This window comes from Amblyomma maculatum, chromosome 11 (assembly GCF_055883805.1).
Source record: "Amblyomma maculatum isolate TAMU_Amacu chromosome 11, ASM5588380v1, whole genome shotgun sequence".
Lineage (NCBI taxonomy): Eukaryota > Metazoa > Arthropoda > Arachnida > Ixodida > Ixodidae > Amblyomma > Amblyomma maculatum.
Window position 1 is genome coordinate 163,521,415 of NC_139354.1, and position 20,348 is coordinate 163,541,762.

General features: G+C 45.4%; 1 protein-coding gene across 1 annotated transcript in view; it reads left to right on the plus strand.

The window, feature by feature from the left end:
- Window positions 1–18,957, plus strand: part of RyR (Ryanodine receptor) — a 1,181,579-nt gene extending 1,162,622 nt beyond the window's left edge. The window contains exons 126-129 of the mRNA XM_084584752.1: window positions 416–480; window positions 858–958; window positions 16,077–16,128; window positions 16,816–18,957. Of these exons, the coding sequence (XP_084440878.1) occupies window positions 416–480; window positions 858–958; window positions 16,077–16,128; window positions 16,816–16,920 (323 nt within the window). The 3' untranslated portion in view covers window positions 16,921–18,957. The remainder of the gene's footprint in view (window positions 1–415; window positions 481–857; window positions 959–16,076; window positions 16,129–16,815) is intronic.
- Window positions 18,958–20,348: the final 1,391 nt, after the last annotated feature.

The window sequence follows — 20,348 nt, forward strand, 5'->3', positions numbered from 1 at the left end:
ATTGCACATTATCTTGTGTCCAGAATATGTTTACAAAAGTGCGATTTGCAGCTGATATTTTCATAAGCCATCTTTGCTTTTAGCAGTGACTGAAATTTTATAGGTAGAATATTATTTAAATGCTTACTACAAGAATAAACTCACAGAGTGGAAAAAGCATTTCTAAAATTTCTTGCCGCATTTGAAAGAGCTCTGAACCAGGATAGAGGGGCAGCCTTAGTTCACAAGTCCACTTGTCGAAACATTGGCTCAGCTTGCAAACTAAGGTTCAGTGCTCTTTCATATACTGTGTCTTCTTTCTGTCACATTTGAATCGCTCTCCTTATGCTCAAATAAGATGTTGCTGCGGTGTTCTTGTTTTCCTTTCCTCACTGTGTGTGGCATGATGTGAATGAGCTCGGCCATTCTGTTGCAGGTCTGATCATTGATGCCTTTGGAGAGCTCAGAGACCAGCTGCAGAGTGTGGTCGATGACATGGAGGTGGGTCACCAGAACACTGGCTGCTCTGTAGGGAGGGCTCAGAACATGTGCACATGGTGCGATGATTTGCTTTCTCTTTAAAATGATTCAGTTCAGAGCAGATGCCAACTGGCAGCAGTCAAGCGTTCTTCACGTCGCTCCAAAAGCAGAAAATGCATTTTAGTTGCACAGTATAGTGCTAAATAATAAACTGTTTTATCTCCACTGAATAAAAGTTAAATAATACACAAATTAAATTGTTCCTGTTCACACAGATTGATACCCAGTGATGTTACCCTCTCAAAATCAGGGTGTTATTGCCACCGGTTTTCCCAGCTTTGGCAAAACTACAAATTCCTTTGCCTAAACTGACTATTTCCTGGCCATCTCCTTTGCAGTCAAATTGCTTCATCTGTGGCATTGGCAAGGACTACTTCGATCGGGTGCCCCATGGATTCGACACACACGTCCAGAAAGAGCACAACCTGGCCAACTACATGTGAGCACCACCCGTCTTTATATAGTGGAATGGGGATATTTCGAATTAGCGTGCTATGTCGACCTCACATATAATCCCCCTGAAAAAGACATCTGGGCAAGTTGGTGTGGTGAAATGATGAATAACCAGCGCTAAAGGATAGGACAAAGAGCAAAATTAGCAAACAGAACGGGTGCCGTGGTTTTTTTTTCCTTCTGGCCACATTTCTCAAATTGTGTGACAGACCATGCACATATGGCAGGCCCACATATCTTTTTGCATCTCTCTGTCCAGCCCTCTCCTGCTCCCATGAACCTGCGCACAACTTTCACTTTTTTGATCAATTTATCACATGTTCTTAATATGATGTGAACAGGAAATCCTGCATTTGCTAGCCTAGTTAGTTGTTCATTAAGGCTAACTCGCATATTGCCACACCGCTGACCATCTTCTGGCACCACCAAGTGGCCGAATGTCTTGACACGTGGCTAAGCGTCATCCTCGTCTCTCTCGCGTTTTCGCTTGATTAAAAAGGGCCAGCTCGGTTGTTCTGCTTGCTACGTGTGTTGGTGACATTTGGTGGAGGTGCGGGGTAGACAGTGGTTCGAACTAGGGTTGTAGGCCTCGGAGGCGACGGCTGGCTTTATGCTTTATGGACAGGCTTTATGTTTGTTGAATTTGATAGTGCCGTGTATGCCCAGAAATCAGGCATCTGTATTGGTTCAAAGGTCGCTCCTGTTCTAAGTGACTCCCATCTGCATTGTAAATAAACATTCTGGTTTTTTTCACACAAAAACACGACACAAAAGGAATGAGGTAGACAGGACTGTCCTGTCTACCTCGTTCCTTTTGTGTCATGTTTTTTGCGCAATAAAACCAGAATGCTTAGGCACCAACTAGCCTGCAAAAGCGTACTCCCATGTAAATAACACCTCTTGACTATTTCATCGTAACAACTTCTACTACCAACAGCACTGCAAGAGCAACTGGAGCTTCGCCGTAATCGCCACCTTGCTAGACTGCCATCGCTTCTGGCCATCAGGGAGCATGCAACCAACTCTAACCGTGCACTCCGCAGTGCCGGAAGCCAAGCTGGCTATAGCCTGCCCCCCTCAGCCCTGTTCCGCCTCAGCCATATGTGGAACCATGGTCGTTTGTGGGAGAAGAGAGTGAGGACGTTGAGAAGTTAGTCGATACAACTGGTCACCAGGCTAACCAATGTTATTTTCTTTCTAACTCATACGGCGATGATTTGGTTTGAGAACGAGGACAGCTTGACTTAGAAATGGTTTGCCACAGAGCGTTTTTGGCGACTCTGTTCCAGGCGAAAAGCAGGCTGAGCAGACCCAAACACCTCAAATGCCTGGTGAAACTTGCACCACCTATATACTGAAGAAATCCTCCGATTATGCAAACGTGTCAATCAAACATGCCTGAGGCCACCTCTTGAAAAGAATAGCGGAAGACGTGTACAAGTTCTTGATTCCCAAATATAGCCTTGACACTGTCTCCGATGTCATTAGACACATCCGTCCGTTTCAAGCCCGCAAAACACATCGTATTGTGCTAAAGTTTGGACGGCTGGCCAAAGTGTCTACCATGGCCGGCCTTGATGACCATGCCCTACTGGATTTTCCGTCAAATATCTGGCAAATCGTGCGAGGATATATACCCTGAACCCACTTCCCCAGCATGAATCTGCTGAAGTCTCTGGCCACAGTCTCCCTATAGGGCCGGCTTTCTCACCACCACACATGATTGCAGCGCTGCCTTTCTCCAAAGCTCCTCAAGCCGCAGCTTTGATATCTGCCTTTGCATTCCGCCAACCCGACTTTGTCAATGCTCAATGCCCAAAGGTCTGAATTTGTCTCTCGCTATAATGATGAAATATGATGAAAGTTGTTACGATGAAATAGTCAAGAGGTGTTTTTTTTTACAATGCAGAAGGGAGCAGAAAAGATGAGGCCAACTAGCTCCAAACGCCACTGCCTCTTCCTTATTTCTCTTCTTCCTTTTCATCTGGCTCCCAATATGTCATTGTCAGTAGCGTTACAATATTTCTCCTTGCAACGTGCGCGCAAACTTGAGATGCCCTACTGTCGGTTCATCGTGCAATGCCTGCATAACTTGCTGTCTGAGGTTTTGGGGCACAAGAAGCTATGCGGTTCTTTTCGCTGTGAAGTTCTTCACGACAATATCATGTAATAATGACAAAATACCACTGATGACTCCAGTGTCCACTAAGGCAGCAACCGAGCAGCCGTCGATAGTCCCTTCAAGATCACTGTTTTGTGCCCTTGCATTGCACGTTGGCTTCGGTGTCCAATCTCGGCTTCTTCGTGTACTCAGGTCATGGCTAAGGCCCACAATTGTCATTTCGCTGAGCGACGTTGACAGTTTGAGGTCTGGTCAAGTCATTGGCAATGTTGTCGTCTTGTGCAGAAGCATTGTAAATGTTGCAGCTTTGTCACTGTTTTGTTGCCGGCAGAGGATATTCGTTAGTTCACCGTGTAGCAGGTTTACCTCGAAAAGTTGTGCTCATTAGTTCCTCTATGAAGATTAGCTGACTTTCCTCACACATAGCTTTGGCCCAGCGACGCAAAGTGGGCCCTGAATGGCGATGGGGAGCAGGACAGACGGCTTGACTGCATTATCTCCCCTGGATTTCTTGTGATGGGGCATCGATAGCGAAGCCGCATAAGCCAATGCATCTGTGCAGGCAGTGGTGTAAAATGTGGCTGGCCTCACAGCAGTGGAAGTATAGTGGGCAATTCATAGTCCTCTCGATGTTGCACTTCCTGGGGCTTGAGGGTCGTTTGTAAGCTTAGTCCAAGGGGCGACATTCAGGAGCAGCTTGCTTGCTTCGACTGGGGCTTGGACGGTGGTGCCTGGGTGCAGGACGGCGTACTGCATCGGCTTAGTTCTTGGCTCGGGCTTTGGCTCAGCTGCAATCGATGATTACTTAGAGCTAAGCTTATGCTGAACTTCTTCGAAGACAACATCCAAGAGCAGCCATATTTTTCACGGACTATAATGCGGATAAATTCCCGCAGATTACCTCCACATGTAAGTGGGGCGTCATAGTGGCTTGTGGGGACTTATAGTTGCTAGTTGTACTGACGGTTCCTTGTTTCCAAGGTCTTTTCTATACTCACTGCTTCCTGGCAGAGTTCCGCCACAGTCTTGGCGACTGGCTTACAAGACTGGCAAAATGTTTGTCTTCTACACCACATGTCCAGAAGTTGACCTTACTCTCCTTGGTCAGGCTGGGATTAGTGCAGCAGAAGAAACTCTTCATCTCTTCATCTTAAGCAAGGACGGACTTGTTTGGAAGTTCAATCCTACGTTGAAGGAGGTACGTTGCACCAACTCGTCCCTCAAGCTGTTATCGCGCTCTTTCTTTTGTAATGACACATGCAGAGGCCTTCAGAAGCTCCGGGTTAAAGGTGTCCGAGTATTGAAGAAACTTCACGGTTTTCAAGCCAGATACACTTGCCTCAACTTTGTTGAGTCGTTGATGCCACACACACGAAAATGTAAAGCCAGTCCTCTGCGTCTTCATCTGGTCATCCTTGAAAGCTGGGGGCCTTGTGGGGCTGGACAAAAATGTGAGGCTTTTCCGTCTTCTTGTGGTAGGCCTTGCGGTAGAGCATCCACCTCACTTTCGGGAGGTACCAGGTTCGATCCCTGATGCCGCCTAGCAGCCACCGGTTTTTCAGTGGGTACAAGCTCTCCCTCGGCATAGGTCCCAAATAGTTGCGCCGATGGGACAGTGATTCGTTCCGCCATCAGACAGCAATAGGTCTGCTCTGCGCAGAAAAAGCCCGTTACGTGGCCCTTTTTCATAAATAGTTGCGTCGATGGGACAGTAATTTGTTTCGCCATCGGACAATAATAAATCCGCCTCACACGGCAACAGCGCATAAAGTGGCCCCTTTCTGAAGTAGTGGCCCTGTGGTAGAGCATCTGCCTCGCATTCGGCCCAGTTGCGATCCCTGGTGCCACCGGGTACTTATCGGTTTTCAGTGGGTACAAGCTTTCCCCCGACCTGGTGCTCGGCTCTTTGGGGTGAAATGCTTTGGTCACAAGTTCCGGCTTCATGTTGAAAATCAAACTAGCGCACTTCAAAACAAGGACACAGGGAGAGAACGACAACACAGCGCTGACTTCAACTGGTTTTTATTGGAGAGTGACACATTATACATGTACGAAAAGTGGGCGTAAAGAATTGATAACAACTGCTCAGTTTGCACGTGGCGTAAAACAACTAAGGCAAAGTTAAAAGGCGCACGATAAAAATATAGGTCAAAGCAAGGCAGAACGGCAGGGGTATGAAAAATAAAGAAGCGAAAAACGGGGAGGCATGTAGGTAAAAAACAGTTAAAGATGGCATGATCCGAAGATACATAAACTAAAATCGAAAAAAGCCAAAAGGGGCACTAAGAGCGATAAAAGCCAAAAGGGGCATTAAGAGCGATAAAAGCCAAAATGGGCATTAATAGCGATAAAAGCCAAAAGGGGCATTAAGAGCGATAAAATCCAATAGGGGCATTAAGAGCGATAAAAAAGACAAAAGGGGACAAAAGAATCAAAAGGACAATTAAAAGCATTACAAGACCAAAAGGGCATTAAAAACAGAATACCTAAAACAACCAAGGCCAAGTGTACCCGAAACCTAAACATTAACTACTGTGCGTCTGGTTCAGATATTCTAACTCGCGTTTAGTCAGGGCTATTGAGGGTGTGCTAACACAATTTTGACCTAGCTTTAGAATGTGAGCGGCTTCTATGATTTCGCGTGTTAACTGATGTGCATTTCTTGCAATGACAGTGCAATTATGAAGGGATGGCTCACAGGGCTGAGAAGGACACTTTAGGCAGTGAACACCAAGGTTTCTTTTCGTAGTATTGTAAACACTGTTTGAGTGTTCCATGAGTCGTTCGTTTAGGCAACGCCCGGTTTGCCCCACGTAGGCCTTGCCACAGCTCAGGGCAATCTTATAGACGGCACCAACTTGGCAGGGAACGAAAGGTGCCTGGTGCCTAACAGGGCAGGCTGGCTTTCGCACAGCCTGGGCATTGACTCTGCGGCAAAGCTTGGAAAGCTTATCAGGCGCCGAGAACACAACACGGACGCCTGCCTTTTGCCCAATCCGTTTGAGCCTGTGGGAGATAGTGTGAAGGTAAGGCACCACAGCAACCTTGTGTTGATGCTCAGGAACAGCTCTCATTTGACCCCTTTTAAGCTTCTGCAAGAGGGAGCCTGCTACTGAGGTCAGCAAATGCTCAGGGTAGCCAGCATTGATCAGCCACTGAGTTTGCTCATCGATGAGTTTGCTCATCGATGCTCCGGCTCATAGAGTGTACACAAGACTTCATTAAGGCATTTGTGAAACAAAGGTTCACAATGCCCCTCTTGACAATCTTAGAATGGGCTGAACTGTAGGGCAACAAGGACTTGCCCCCTCTCGGCTGGTACCACCAGCACAGGTGATCATCTGCCCCGGATAGCCTTAAATCAAGAAAGCGTAAAGCTCCCTTATCCGGTACCTCATGGGTCAAAACAAGGGGAGAGAGGCACTGTTCAAAGCGAGAAAGCACGTCTGAAACTGAGCTCTGAAAAGTACATGCATTACTAGCCAAAAGGATTAAATAGTCATCGACAAATCTGAAAATCTTTACAGCAGCTGACGAAGATAGCTGCTGTTCTAATAGTCGGTCATGATGGGCGAGATATATATCACTTAATATTGGAGCAATGCAGGAGCCAATGCACACTTTGCTCTTTTGAATAAAAATGCTTTCATCCCATGAAACGAAAGTTGAGCTAAGGTAAACTGTCAAAAGTTCCAAGAAGCCGCTCACCGAGATGCCACAAGAATTCTGGAAGGTAACGGATCCGAAAGCATCGATACAACTTTCAACACACAAAAGAAGCTTGTCGTGCGGAAGTGAATAGTAAAGATCCTTGATATCGACTGAAAAAGGGCATTAGAGCATCAGTGGTGTCTTTTAAGAAGTGAAAACCTGTCTCGAATCTTTCAGAAGGAAAGGATCATCTACTGTCAGCACTTTGAGTTTTGTTTGGAGGAATAACCCCAAGGATTTCTGCCAAGTGCCTTTCTCGGTGACAATTGCCCGCAATGGACAGTCAACTTTATGCGTCGTCGCAGCGAAAAATACGTCCAAGCTTTTCTTGTCTGCTGCATCTATGCTAGCAACCAGTCGGTCAAGATTTAAGCGCTTGCAAACTTGCTTAGCGTTTGATTTTACCCTGGAAAGGGAAACCTTATCGCGCCGTATGAAAACAGAGGCTAGAGCTGCAGCTGCCTTTTCACCAAACAAACCTTTGGGCAGGACAACAAAGCCATCTTCTTTGTCTGCCACCAATAACGAGAGCTGATGTCCTCTTAAAAATGAAGAGACATAATTGAAGGGCCTAGTTTTGTCACTTAACTTGTAACGCGACAACACTTGAACACCTTCAGACAAACAGCTAGAAAATTCAGAGTCCGGAGCATGTTTTGCGACCTGTCTCACCATGCTGAGTAATTCCGGGGGTGACTTCTTGGGTTCGACGGCGTATTTCGGGCCCAGGCTGAGAACACGAGTCACTTTGTCTGGCAGCACCACATTCCCAAGCGTGTGCACCTTGTTGTTGAGGCTTGCTTGCTGTTTCGGTGTGTTGGCACGAAGGCAGCAGAGCTCATACTGCCATAAGGCTTCTGCAGTTCTGTCAGCGAGCGCAGAAAGCTCACGCCATTTCATCTTCGTTCTTCGCGAGCTGTCGACGCGGTGAAGGTGCAGGTACAGAGCCTCACGGTAGAAACGTGCTTGTCGTTGCCACTCGGACCGAAGTATCTTCACGATTCTTGTGCCATGATGAAGGGATGGTTGAAAGCCTCCTAGGAGAGCCTTAATTCCGTGAGGAAGCAACTTTACACGCAACTTTACGGGGTTATTCCTCCAAACAAAACTCAAAGTGCTGACAGTAGATGATCCTTTCCTTCTGAAAGATTCGAGACAGGTTTTTCACTTCTTAAAAGACACCACTGATGCTCTAATGCCTTTTTCAGTCGATATCAAGGATCTTTACTATTCACTTCCGCACGACAAGCTTCTTTTGTGTGTTGAAAGTTGTATCGATGCTTTCGGATCCGTTACCTTCCAGAATTCTTGTGGCATCTCGGTGAGCGGCTTCTTGGAACTTTTGACAGTTTACCTTAGCTCAACTTTCGTTTCATGGGATGAAAGCATTTTTATTCAAAAGAGCGGAGTGTGCATTGGCTCCTGCATTGCTCCAATATTAAGTGATATATATCTCGCCCATCATGACCGACTATTAGAACAGCAGCTATCTTCGTCAGCTGCTGTAAAGATTTTCAGATTTGTCGATGACTATTTAATCCTTTTGGCTAGTAATGCATGTACTTTTCAGAGCTCAGTTTCAGACGTGCTTTCTCGCTTTGAACAGTGCCTCTCTCCCCTTGTTTTGACCCATGAGGTACCGGATAAGGGAGCTTTACGCTTTCTTGATTTAAGGCTATCCAGGGCAGATGATCACCTGTGCTGGTGGTACCAGCCGAGAGGGGGCAAGTCCTTGTTGCCCTACAGTTCAGCCCATTCTAAGATTGTCAAGAGTGGCATTGTGAACTTTTGTTTCACAAATGCCTTAATGAAGTCTTGTGTACACTCTATGAGCCGGAGCATCGATGAGCAAACTCAGCGGCTGATCAATGCTGGCTACCCTGAGCATTTGCTGACCTCAGTAGCAGGCTCCCTCTTGCAGAAGCTTAAAAGGGGTCAAATGAGAGCTGTTCCTGAGCATCAACACAAGGTTGCTGTGGTGCCTTACCTTCACACTATCTCCCACAGGCTCAAACGGATTGGGCAAAAGGCAGGCGTCCGTGTTGTGTTCTCGGCGCCTGATAAGCTTTCCAAGCTTTGCCGCAGAGTCAATGCCCAGGCTGTGCGAAAGCCAGCCTGCCCTGTTAGGCACCAGGCACCTTTCGTTCCCTGCCAAGTTGGTGCCGTCTATAAGATTGCCCTGAGCTGTGGCAAGGCCTACGTGGGGCAAACCGGGCGTTGCCTAAACGAACGACTCATGGAACACTCAAACAGTGTTTACAATACTATGAAAAGAAACCTTGGTGTTCACTGCCTAAAGTGTCCTTCTCAGCCCTGTGAGCCATCCCTTCATAATTGCACTGTCATTGCGAGAAATGCACATCAGTTAACACGCGAAATCATAGAAGCCGCTCACATTCTAAAGCTAGGTCAAAATTGTGTTAGCACACCCTCAATAGCCCTGACTAAACGCGAGTTAGAATATCTGAACCAGACGCACAGTAGTTAATGTTTAGGTTCCGGGTACACTTGGCCTTGGTTGTTTTAGGTATTCTGTTTTTAATGCCCTTTTGGTCTTGTAATGCTTTTAATTGTCCTTTTGATTCTTTTGCCCCCTTTTGTCTTTTTTATCGCTCTTAATGCCCCTATTGGATTTTATCGCTCTTAATGCCCCTTTTGGCTTTTATCGCTATTAATGCCCATTTTGGTTTTATCGCTCTTAATGCCCCTTTTGGCTTTTATCGCTCTTAGTGCCCCTTTTGGCTTTTTTCGATTTTAGTTTATGTATCTTCGGATCATGCCATCTTTAACTGTTTTTTACCTACATGCCTCCCCGTTTTTCGCTTCTTTATTTTTCATACCCCTGCCGTTCTGCCTTGCTTTGACCTATATTGTTATCGTGCGCCTTTTAACTTTGCCTTAGTTGTTTTACGCCACGTGCAAACTGAGCAGTTGTTATCAATTCTTTACGCCCACTTTTCGTACATATATAATGTGTCACTCTCCAATAAAAACCAGTTGAAGTCAGCGCTGTGTTGTCGTTCTCTCCCTGTGTCCTTGTTTTGAAGTGCACTAGTTTGATTTTCAACATGAATTACCAACTAGCCCGCTCTTCCACCCTTGCAGTTCCGGCTTCGTCAGCATAGGCACGTTAATCGACATTCAGCACCTCCACCAGATATAATGTGGCAGTGATAATGCCGTGAGTACAAAAGAACACAAAGGCGTAGCAGCACTGAAATGAATTCTTTATTGGGCTGATTTGCGCTCTCAAAATAATCGAATAACTCTATAACTTGGCAGCGGCAATAGCAGCAAACGTGCTCGCTGGTTGTCGAGTTACTGATGCCCGTCGCACCCATCAAGGCTCAATTTAAAGGCAGCCGAAAACATCTGGATTTGAAAACCACTACGGCGCAAAGAAGACAACACAAGAAAGAAATGGACACCACATGCGCACTTTACCAACTGTTTATTAGAAGCAAAGGGTCATATTTAAACCCTCGACCACACATGTATTCAAAGCTTGATCACTCTCAACACTTCTGGTATCAGAAATCAACAAATGATGTGACTAGACACTTAAAACAAAGATAACGAAATATATAAACAAATCTTAGCAATAGCAATCAGTCAATCGTAGCAAGAGCAGCGTCAAGTACTCAAAGCAGTAACAGTCAAAACCTAAAATTTAAAAACAACAAAAAATGAGGCAAAAAAACAAAGGTAACAGTCACTTGTAGCAAAATCAGTGTTGTACTCGAAGCAAAAGCAGTCAAAGCCTAAGATGTAAAAACAAAACAAAAAACAAGGTAAAATAAAAAAAATGCATTACACAGTACCACCCAAGACAGGTCGTCAGACACAAATAATGCGTGGCAAAGCACACCTTCATAGAAACATTTCTAAAAAGCAAACTTCATTTTTGCGGAGAGCATAGAGTTATCACAGAGTTATAGAGTTATCACATGCTCTCTTTCTTTTTAATGCATGGTCGAGGGTTTAAATGTGTTCCTTTTCTTGCAATAAACAGTTGGTAGTGTGGGCATGTGGTGTTCTTTTCTTTCTTGTGTTATCTTCTTTGCGCTGTAGTGGTTTTCAAGTCACCCTACAGGCCGCCATTCTGAACATCTAGATAAAGCTGCAAATGGCGACTAGCATAAGCTTGAGCATTGTAAAGACATGCGGTGGCTGGAATCCTTTGAGATACGTCTGACGCACCTTTCGTGGTGAAGAAAGTGATAAAACTGCGTCCCACGACAATGAGCATGAACGAGTACAAAATTGATCTTTTCGCTACAATCACAGTGATAAGGCTGCAGGGCGGTGGCTGTCGAAAAATAACAAATAAAGTTTTGAATGGTTTGCGGCAATATCTCAATCACCGATATATTGAGCTATTTCGTGACCTCCTTCAACTTGAATATATCCACGCGGGGAAGCAGTCATTAGGGCTCTCAACTACTGTACCCAAGTATGTGGGATCGAATCCCTGCCAGGGTGGCCGCTTTTCGACAGACAAAAGAAAGGCACCCATGTGCTGTGCGATGTCAATGTTGGTTAAAAAACCCCAGGTGGCCAAATTTTCTGAGCCCTTCACTGCGGCATCTCACATAGCCTGAGTTGCTTTATGATGTCAGATCCCATAAACTGAACAGTATGTATCTTCAGACATATATAGAAATCAGAGACAATTTTAAGTCTAAATACATTGAATGGCTGCTGTATAGTCCCCAAGTAGAATGATAAGAATGGACAGCCAGGCTGTCATGAAAACAATGAACATGCTGGTTTATTCCGCGTCGTTATTTATATCCATAGGTGGAAAGGGGTAAATGCATGCAGAGGGCAAGGAAAAAGCATGTGGCAGGGAAGGGTATACATGGATAAATTGCAGGCCGAAATCTGATATGATACATCCTCTGACTCAACAACTGCTGAACGCCAAAGTTAATATTGTTGTCTTGTCTACTGGAATCGTTGATCATAACCCAGATGCTCTGGTGGCGGCATCCACCGTGTCGTCCTTCGCACTGGTTGAAATGATAACTGTGGAGTTGATGGTCAAACAAGGAATTTTTTGTTGGTGCTGTCGATGGAGCTGCAGTGGCAGTTGACTCCAACCCTTGTGACTAGTTATCGTCCGCATCCTCGTCGTCTGACGAGCTGATATCACACAGTTCCTTCATCGCCAACAGCTGCCGATGGTTGTGCCAAAGAACAATTGTGTTCTCTGTGCGCACGTAAAAGGCTCGTGGCCCGGCCAATCCAATCACTTTCACCTTCCGTGCCCAGGACTTTCCATTCAAACGTACCACATTGTTGTTTTTGAGGGAAGGTAGCACATGCTCGTTGCATCTTGTATGGCTGTGTTTCTTCACTCGTATCACCGGCATGGGATTGAAGTTTGGCACTGGTATGTGCATCTCATAAAGCTGCACAAAAAAATAAACTCATGACTGCTGAACTGTGGGCCGTTATCTATGCAAACTTCGACTATAATGCCAAATCTTGAAAACACTGCACCAAGTCTGTTGATGACCGAACTGGTTGTTGTGTTGGGCAGCAACTCTACCTCTTGGAAAATGGACATAGATTCGTAGGCAGATAAGCAAGGCATCCCCGAGTATTGAAAGGATCAGCACCCACACGGTACCATGGCTGGGCCGGTGTTGGCTGATGAATCAAAGGCTCCTACGGTTGCTTATAAGCATATGTCTTGCAGGTGGGGCAGCTTTCAACCAGCGACTTAATGTCTGAGTTTGGCCAGTAGACCATTTTCCTAGCTCTAGTCTTGCACTTCACCTGGCCAAGATGGCCTGCATGAATCCTGTTCAATATCTCTCTGCACATACTTGTCAGTATCACTACCTTCACCCCTTTCAAAAGGATACATTTTAGCTTAGAAAGGTTGTTTCGTACTTCATGCATACTTCCATACTTCTAGAAATGCTTCGGCGCGTTAGACTCGGACAAGACGTAGAAAACACACCACAGAGCACTCTGTGGTGTGTTTTCTACGTCTCGTCCTTGTCTGCCGTACAGAAGCATTTCTTGAAGACACCATTTACTGCTGGATGATCAGATCTGAGCTAGTTGATTCATATCAAAGATAGAGCTATAGACTAACAGAAAAACATGCACAAGGAAGACAGCAGGGCACAAGGCTGACTAACAACTTATCTTTAGTCAAGGGCGCAGAAAAGGGTGAGGCAGTGAAGGGCGGTAACGTGAAACATGCTCAGTCATCATAATCAAATAGATGAAGACCACGCCATGGGATAAAAGAAAAAAAAACAAGAAAACGTGTGAATTCGGATAGTGTAAAAGCCCAACCTGGAAGAGATAAAAAGCTAAAGCCATTACGTGAGGGAACATGGCTGAAACACCGGTGACGAGATAACAACAAAACAAACAAGGGAGGAGGTGGCATCTGGAAATGCAAACAAGAACCAACTTAGTCAAAAACTAGGTAACTGAAAACTTATAAAACTGTCCGAGGAACTTCTGCACCCCTGATAAAAGATCAGTTGCTAGTCGGCCTCATGGCCTTGTCGATAAAACTGTCCGAGGAACTTCTGCACCCCTGATAAAAGATCAGTTGCTGGTCAGCCTCATGGCCTTGTCTTCCTTGTGCATTTTTTGTTAGACTGTAGTTCCACCTATGAAAGTTCGCCAGCTTCCGCTTTGAACTTTTCGCAGCCAAAGAAAGCTGAAGCCTCTTTCTCATTCTGAGGATACCTTTGTTCGGCTCCAGTCAGTGCTACTTGATGCATAAGCTACCAGTTCCCACCAATTCCCGTGACATTGCAAGAGTGCTAAGCCAACTCCACTTTTGCAAAGTATCTGCGAACAGTTACTTTAGTCTTCAAACTTAGATCAAATATGGCCAGCAGTGGCACTTCGCTCAACTCTCGACATATAGCTTGCCATTCCATTTTATGAATCGGCGTCCACTTGAAAATGGCGTTTTGTTTTACTAAAGAGCATAGAGTCTATGTGCGGAGAGAGAGCGATAGTAGGTACTTACTGAAGTAGTTAACGACCCCAAGTAACGTTTGCACAGGTTTTGGCATATTAGAATACCTTCTACAAGAGCAGGATTGGGCCTAATACCCTTGTGGCTAATGTCTCCCAGGAATAGCACCTCTGGCAAGCCGAACCGGCTTTTGGACACACTAAATGTTAAGCCTGCTTTTTCAGCTGCTTTTAGTGCATTGCCCAGCCTTTGGTCACGCTCTACCTTATTTGCACCCCAGATCAAAATATCGTTCATATAAGCACATATGCCGGGCAGCCCATCGAAAACGTTGTTGAAGGCTTTCTGGAATACTTCGCTGACTGACACTATACTGAATGGAAGTCTGAGGAAGCGATAACGCCCAAAGAAAGTAGCAAATATGCATATCTTAGATTATTGCTCATTTAACGGGATTTGGTGAAATTCAGCATCGATGCATTTCGTAGTGTTCTCATTTCAAGTTTTCATTTATGCATTTTCAGTCATGCAAACATAACTTTCTGGCTTTTTTGATGACAATAACGAGGGGGATTGCCCTGTCCGTGGGGCTACTGACCTTCTGGATCATGCCTTCTTTTTCCATGCGCTCCAGCTCAGCATGAGAGGAGCTCGCATGGACAGGATAAATCTTCGAGCTGGCTGAATGACCGGCTGGGCATCTTTATGCAGCACAATCTTGTATTCTCGAGGGGCGTGCCCTGTTCCGTGAAAAAGCCTTCGAAATTCCTCAACGACTGCATCAGCTTGGCTTGACATCATGCTTTCATTGCACGCTGGACAATTCCAAGCTTCTTGCTGGTTGCAGACCCAAACATAGCACTGCGACCTTTCTTTACAACAAACAGTTTGATACACACCCTGTGGTCACCAACTCTCAGGGTACTACTTCGATGTGTTTGATAACATTACCACCATACAATCTTAGAATGGCACTGCTTGGCATCAGAGCTTAAACTTGTGGAATATCGGCAATGGCAAGACGTTTGCCATTGTCGATATTGCCAGTGTCAACTTTGAGAGTAACGTGCTTGCCGTCAATTCGTGATACACTCGCCAATTGCGATCTTTGTTAGCGCTGCGGACAGTGACGTCCAGCACCTTGAAGTCTTCGTTCTCATGCTGCATTTCGTACATGCCACCTTGTCTGCTGCAACTAGACGCAAAGTGGCTCCTCTCATTACACAAGTAACAGGTCTTTCCGTAGGCTGGGCAGTGCCTTAAGGCATGTATTCGGTTGCAACGTGAGCACTTCGAGTCGCATTCTTTGTGTCCTGTCAAAGCACTCTTCCCGGCCATGGCAGCATTTACACTGAGCTCTTCATCTGCGTTATGCCATACTTCATTTTGATGTGCTGCAGTTTCTGCCACCTTGCATAATGTGACAACCTCTCCCAAGGTCAGGCCCTTGTTCTGGAGTATCTATTTTCATAGCTTTGGCAAGTTGGTACCAAACCCAACTTGGTCATGTACTAAGTTGTCAGCCATGTTCCCAAAGTTGCAGTGCTGTGATTGTTTCTTTAAGGCTCACAAGAAGTGCTCAAAAGGTTCTGCCTCATCTTGAAGACAGGAACGGAAGGCGTATCTTTTGTGCACAACATTTTGTAGCTCCACGCAGTATTCTTCAAACTCGGACTTCCCTGCTTTTGTCAGCAGAGAACACGAAGTTTTTAAAAACATCCATGGCTTCCTGTCCTGCCGCACTGAGCAGCAGGGCCATCTTTGACACTTCTGATTTTCGCTTTCCATCATATGCTGTGGCTTGAAGAGAAAACTCAAACTCCTGTAAAAATAGCATCCGATTCCATCCTCCATCAGCTGTCAAACAAAGATGTTCAGGCGGCCTTACGTGCTCCATAATTGCAATCCTCACGTTCATTCAGCACCGGAACGTGTAGAACATCCCTTTTCTATCACCATGTGTCGTCCCTGACTAGAATGACAAGACTGTCAGCCAGTTGTTCAGGAAAACAGTGAACGCAGTGGTTTACTCCTCACTGGTATTTATGCCCAAAAGGGGTGGAAAGGGTCAAGTGCATACAGAGGGCAATGGAAAAAGCACGTGACAGTCAAGGGCATGATCTGATATGATACAGCTGCTTTTAATGTGATAGTCTTAAAAGACCGTGAAAATCTGGCACTTCAGCATAGGCATTATGAGTGAAAAATCACGGGTGTTGGCCAACATGAACGGGCAGAGCCTTCCCCAAATTATTTTCTTTTGCATTACTTTTATGGGAAGCTAATCCTCCTCCTTTCTTTCTTCCTCCTAAGGTTCTTCCTGATGCATCTTATCAACAAGCCGGACACTGAGTATACAGGCCAGGTAAGACATCAAACTGAGGCAGAGTAAAATGAACGTGTGTTGTCCTGTAAACTGCATAATCCACAAAGGTGAAATGCAATAACAATTTCACTCCCTCTGCAGGCCAGTGAGCGCTCATCAAGAGCTTTCCTATTACTTGTAGACTTGTATCTGTCTTTGCATTATCCTTGGGGCAACAGAAACTCCTCAGCTTAACGATCATGGTGACGGCAAGACAAGTCTGGCTCCCTTCGTTCACCCCATTCTAATTATAGTTATTAGTGGAAGCAGTTTGGTAGCTGATTTCTGCTTTCTTTATTATGTCTCATGCCTCCAGGTATGGCTGGGCATATTGTGTCATGGTAATAGGCAAAATTACGCTCATGTTCACCAAGAGATAATTTTTTTCTGGGAACCCATTAACTGAAGAAAAGCTGACTCTTGCGGGACAATCTTATTGCCAATAGTTATGTGCTCATGCGCCTGTAAATTGTATGAACCAGGGATGGATCATTGAGATTCTACCATATCTGTGTAGTGTGATAAGAGAGCACCAAATCTGATATCTGGTTCACGCTCACCAGATATCTATCTGGTGAGCGTGAACCATTAGTCCTACACTTAGCTTCACAGTAAGGCTGTTATATGTTTATTCTGTTTGCGAACTGTCTCTGATGGTGCCCTGTGTGTTCTTGCCTGTGTCCACAGGAAACATTTGTGTGGGAGCTGTATCAGAAGCGCTGCTGGGACTTCTTCCCTGTTGGAGACTGCTTCCGGAAGCAGTATGAAGATGAGCTGATGGGCGCTGGATAACGAGTGCGCCAGTGACTGCACTGTACCATCCATCACAAACTAACGCGTTGTGACAGAGGAGGCTTCCTCATAGGCTGTGATTTGAATGTGCACTTTTATATGTAGATGTTTGGCAAGAAAGAGAAATTAAGTAGCCGTGCTAATGAATCAACTACCAGGCTACATTCTGTGTAGCGAAGGGTAGTGAACTTCAGACTGCAAGCCTAATTTAATTGTGAGAACAGAATGCTGCTTACAGCAAAGAAAGCTGTTCACAATTATTTGCAAGATATAAATCATTGCAAAACTCAATAGCATCCCAGTGTGCGCTGTATTGGCTGTATAGTCTATCGAGAGATTCTGTCAAAGAAACTACTTATGCTTGGTTGTAGGTTTTGGTGAGGAACAGGACTTGCATTTTGAAGTTGTTGCCATTCACCTCAGAAATTGTTCCTGCATAAAATTTATATTGTCAACGATGTGTGGTATTTGTTACATTACGAATATCATGAACAAATTCTGTCAGTGTAATCAATGTGTGATTCGGTAACGTTCAGGGATGAATGAAATCATTACAACACTTGTGCGTATGCACTGATCTTTGGTAGTCCGTTCAAATTGATGGTGCAAGAACTGCAAAGCTGCTAGAAGCATGCTGCATATCAGAATGTGGAGAGTTGAGGTTTGTAGCAGAAACACTTTGGTGATATCAAGCTGCTTGATGTCACGAGCCCTTTGAAGAGCAACTAGGTGCCCACACATCATCACTTGACTTCATCCTCAACAAGAAGTGCAAATCACTGCTGTGTGAAAACTGACGTCTTCCATGTGATCTGTATGCTGCATTCCTCAATGCGAGGGCTTGCCTAGAGTTTTTGCAGTGGTCTTCTGACTGTGCAGTAGATAGAATGTGCCTGTATACGCCTGCTATAGGAAAGCATGAGTTGGATTTGTAGGTGGGCCCTGTGAAGTGTGTCGAAGGAGCCGAGAGTTCAACTTGAGTGCCTGTTCAAGGATTCATTTTTCTTCCGGTAGTGCATGCTTCTTGTTGTAGATATGAATGCTTTCACTCTCATACACCTGAAAAGCAGACTTGAGCTTCCCTGGGGTTTATTGCGCAGTGCTTGATTGGTGACAGACTACTGTTAGTAGTCTGATGCTTGGTTGCTGTTCTGCATGCCCACATCAAATGCCTGACAAGGTTTGTCCTTCTAGGAGGCTCTGTTTGTTGCTCTTTCTTTTTTCAGATGCGCAAGTTCAGGTAAAGTGAATGAAAGCTATAGTATTACCTAAAGTGCTTGGCAAAACAATACCATGGTTCCGCACCAGGCATACACGAGCCTGTCTTTCATAAGCAACTACCTTTCATTTGAAACAGCATTGCTGAAATATTGTGTGGCTCTGCATTATCTACAAGGTTTCCTCACATAGTAAGGAGAATATAATACTGAGTCCTTAGAGAAAGTTCTCTGTCACTTGATTAGATGCTGCTAGCAAATGCTCCAGCGAGCCATTCATTGTTCCTGTCCTTGCTTTCGCTGCTCCACCCTGCCGCTAAAACCAACAGCTCCTTTTCTCCTCCCCCGACAATATTTGCACGTGCTTTCGAGTTGCCTGCAACAATTATATCTGAACCACGCGTGCAAGTGGAAAGTGGAGTGTAAATACTACAGAGAGAGCCACTCCCCCTTATTTTTCTCTTTCATGGCAGTCATGGCAGTTGCTCCTGTACGGTGATAGCAAGGCAAGGAGTTTGTTATTTCTCTTTAGAAATGTGCTACCCATGTTTCCGTCGAGATTTTTCTTCTTGTCCTTTTGCACCTGAACTTGCACAAGTGCTGATTGAGGCTTCTTTTTTTTATTATTTCTAATCTGATAACACTTCAGCTTGGTCTCTGTCAGCTCTGCTTGGAGGTGTTTTCCCACTAAATCTGTCTTGAAATTGTCGTACTTTGTTGTTTCATATCTTGCCCTGCTGCAGTCATCCAATTTCTTGAAGGGGCACCCAGTGTTATGCCTTGCCTGAATGCAGTTTTCAATAAAGAGTTGAATACCTCAGTTTGTTGGCTGGATAAAATTTGCCATGATTGTGTGGTTTCATGGGCCTTGTAGGATGCCAGCAGACATGTTTTAAAAATGGCAAGCTCTGCCATCGCAATGGCAGCCAGTTCGAATTATGACCCTTCAGCAGTGTTATGGTGGATTTTTGTTGACACTACGCTAGGTCCGAGCGATTTCGTGGAGCCCCCGAGAACCTCAATAGCGCATGTGCGAGGAGCGAGTCTGGAGAACACCGTGTAGCTGCCGCGGTATAGTGCCTAGAATATACTGGCTAGTGTGCCGAGGGCGCGCGCTCGCGTGGCCGCCGCGGTGATACCTTCCCGCTGCCACCGCGGGGCGGCGCTACCAATAGAGGGAAGAGTAGTCGAGGCCAACCGGGCCATTAGGGGCCTAAGCCGACGAATTGGGTACACCACAATGGAGGTTAACCGGGATGTGTACGAGGTCGGCCTCCACCCGTTTGCACGAGAAGGCATCCACTACAGCCGGGCCACGGGTAGGAGGCAGGATAGGCCGCCAGGCAACAGCTTTTTTAGGAGGGCCTAGGGCCCTGAAGGCACCAGTGTAAACAAAGGCGACCAAGAGGACGAACATAGACTAGGGAAACATAGAAGCAACAGGCATAAGCGCGAGAGCCAGATTAATTCAGACATAGGGTATATTAACATGCAAGGAGGCAGGAATAGGCTAAAATGGCTGGAAATAGAAGAGCAGCTTAGGCAGGAGAAGTTAATGGTCTATGGGTTTGTGGAGACGCATCTTCAGGACATGGAGCAACCACCCTGTAACCCTGATTATGCATGGGAATACTGCAATAGAACAGAGGGCAGCAGAAAGGGAGGGGGAATTGGGGCATTCATCCATAAAAGTACAAATTGGCAAAGAGTCGAACAGGAATGTAAGGAACATTCATGGCTAAAAGGAAAAGTGGCAGGGGAGCAAACACTCCTTGGCCTTGTATACCTGTGGACAGGAGCAACTGCCAAAGAGGAAAACAAAAAAAATGGTAGAATGTATAGCAGGTGACATTAATGAGCTAGGAAAAGGATGCGAAATAATTATATTAGGGGACATGAATGCTCATATAGAAGATATAGATAGATACACGGACTCGACAGGTACCATGCTGCTGGATATGTGTGAAAGACACGACTTAGTTGTCTGTAACAGTACTGAGAAGTGTGATGGGGTCATAACGTGGTAGGTAGGGAGTCTGCATTCGACAATAGATTATGCGATAATGTCACACAGGATGTACGATAGGTCATGAACATAGATGAACATGGTGCCAGGAGTCTAGGCAGTGATCATAAACGTATCAAGATGAGTTTTGGAATAAAAACTAATTCAGGAAAGAAACATGATGGCCAGCCAAATGGGACCTTTTA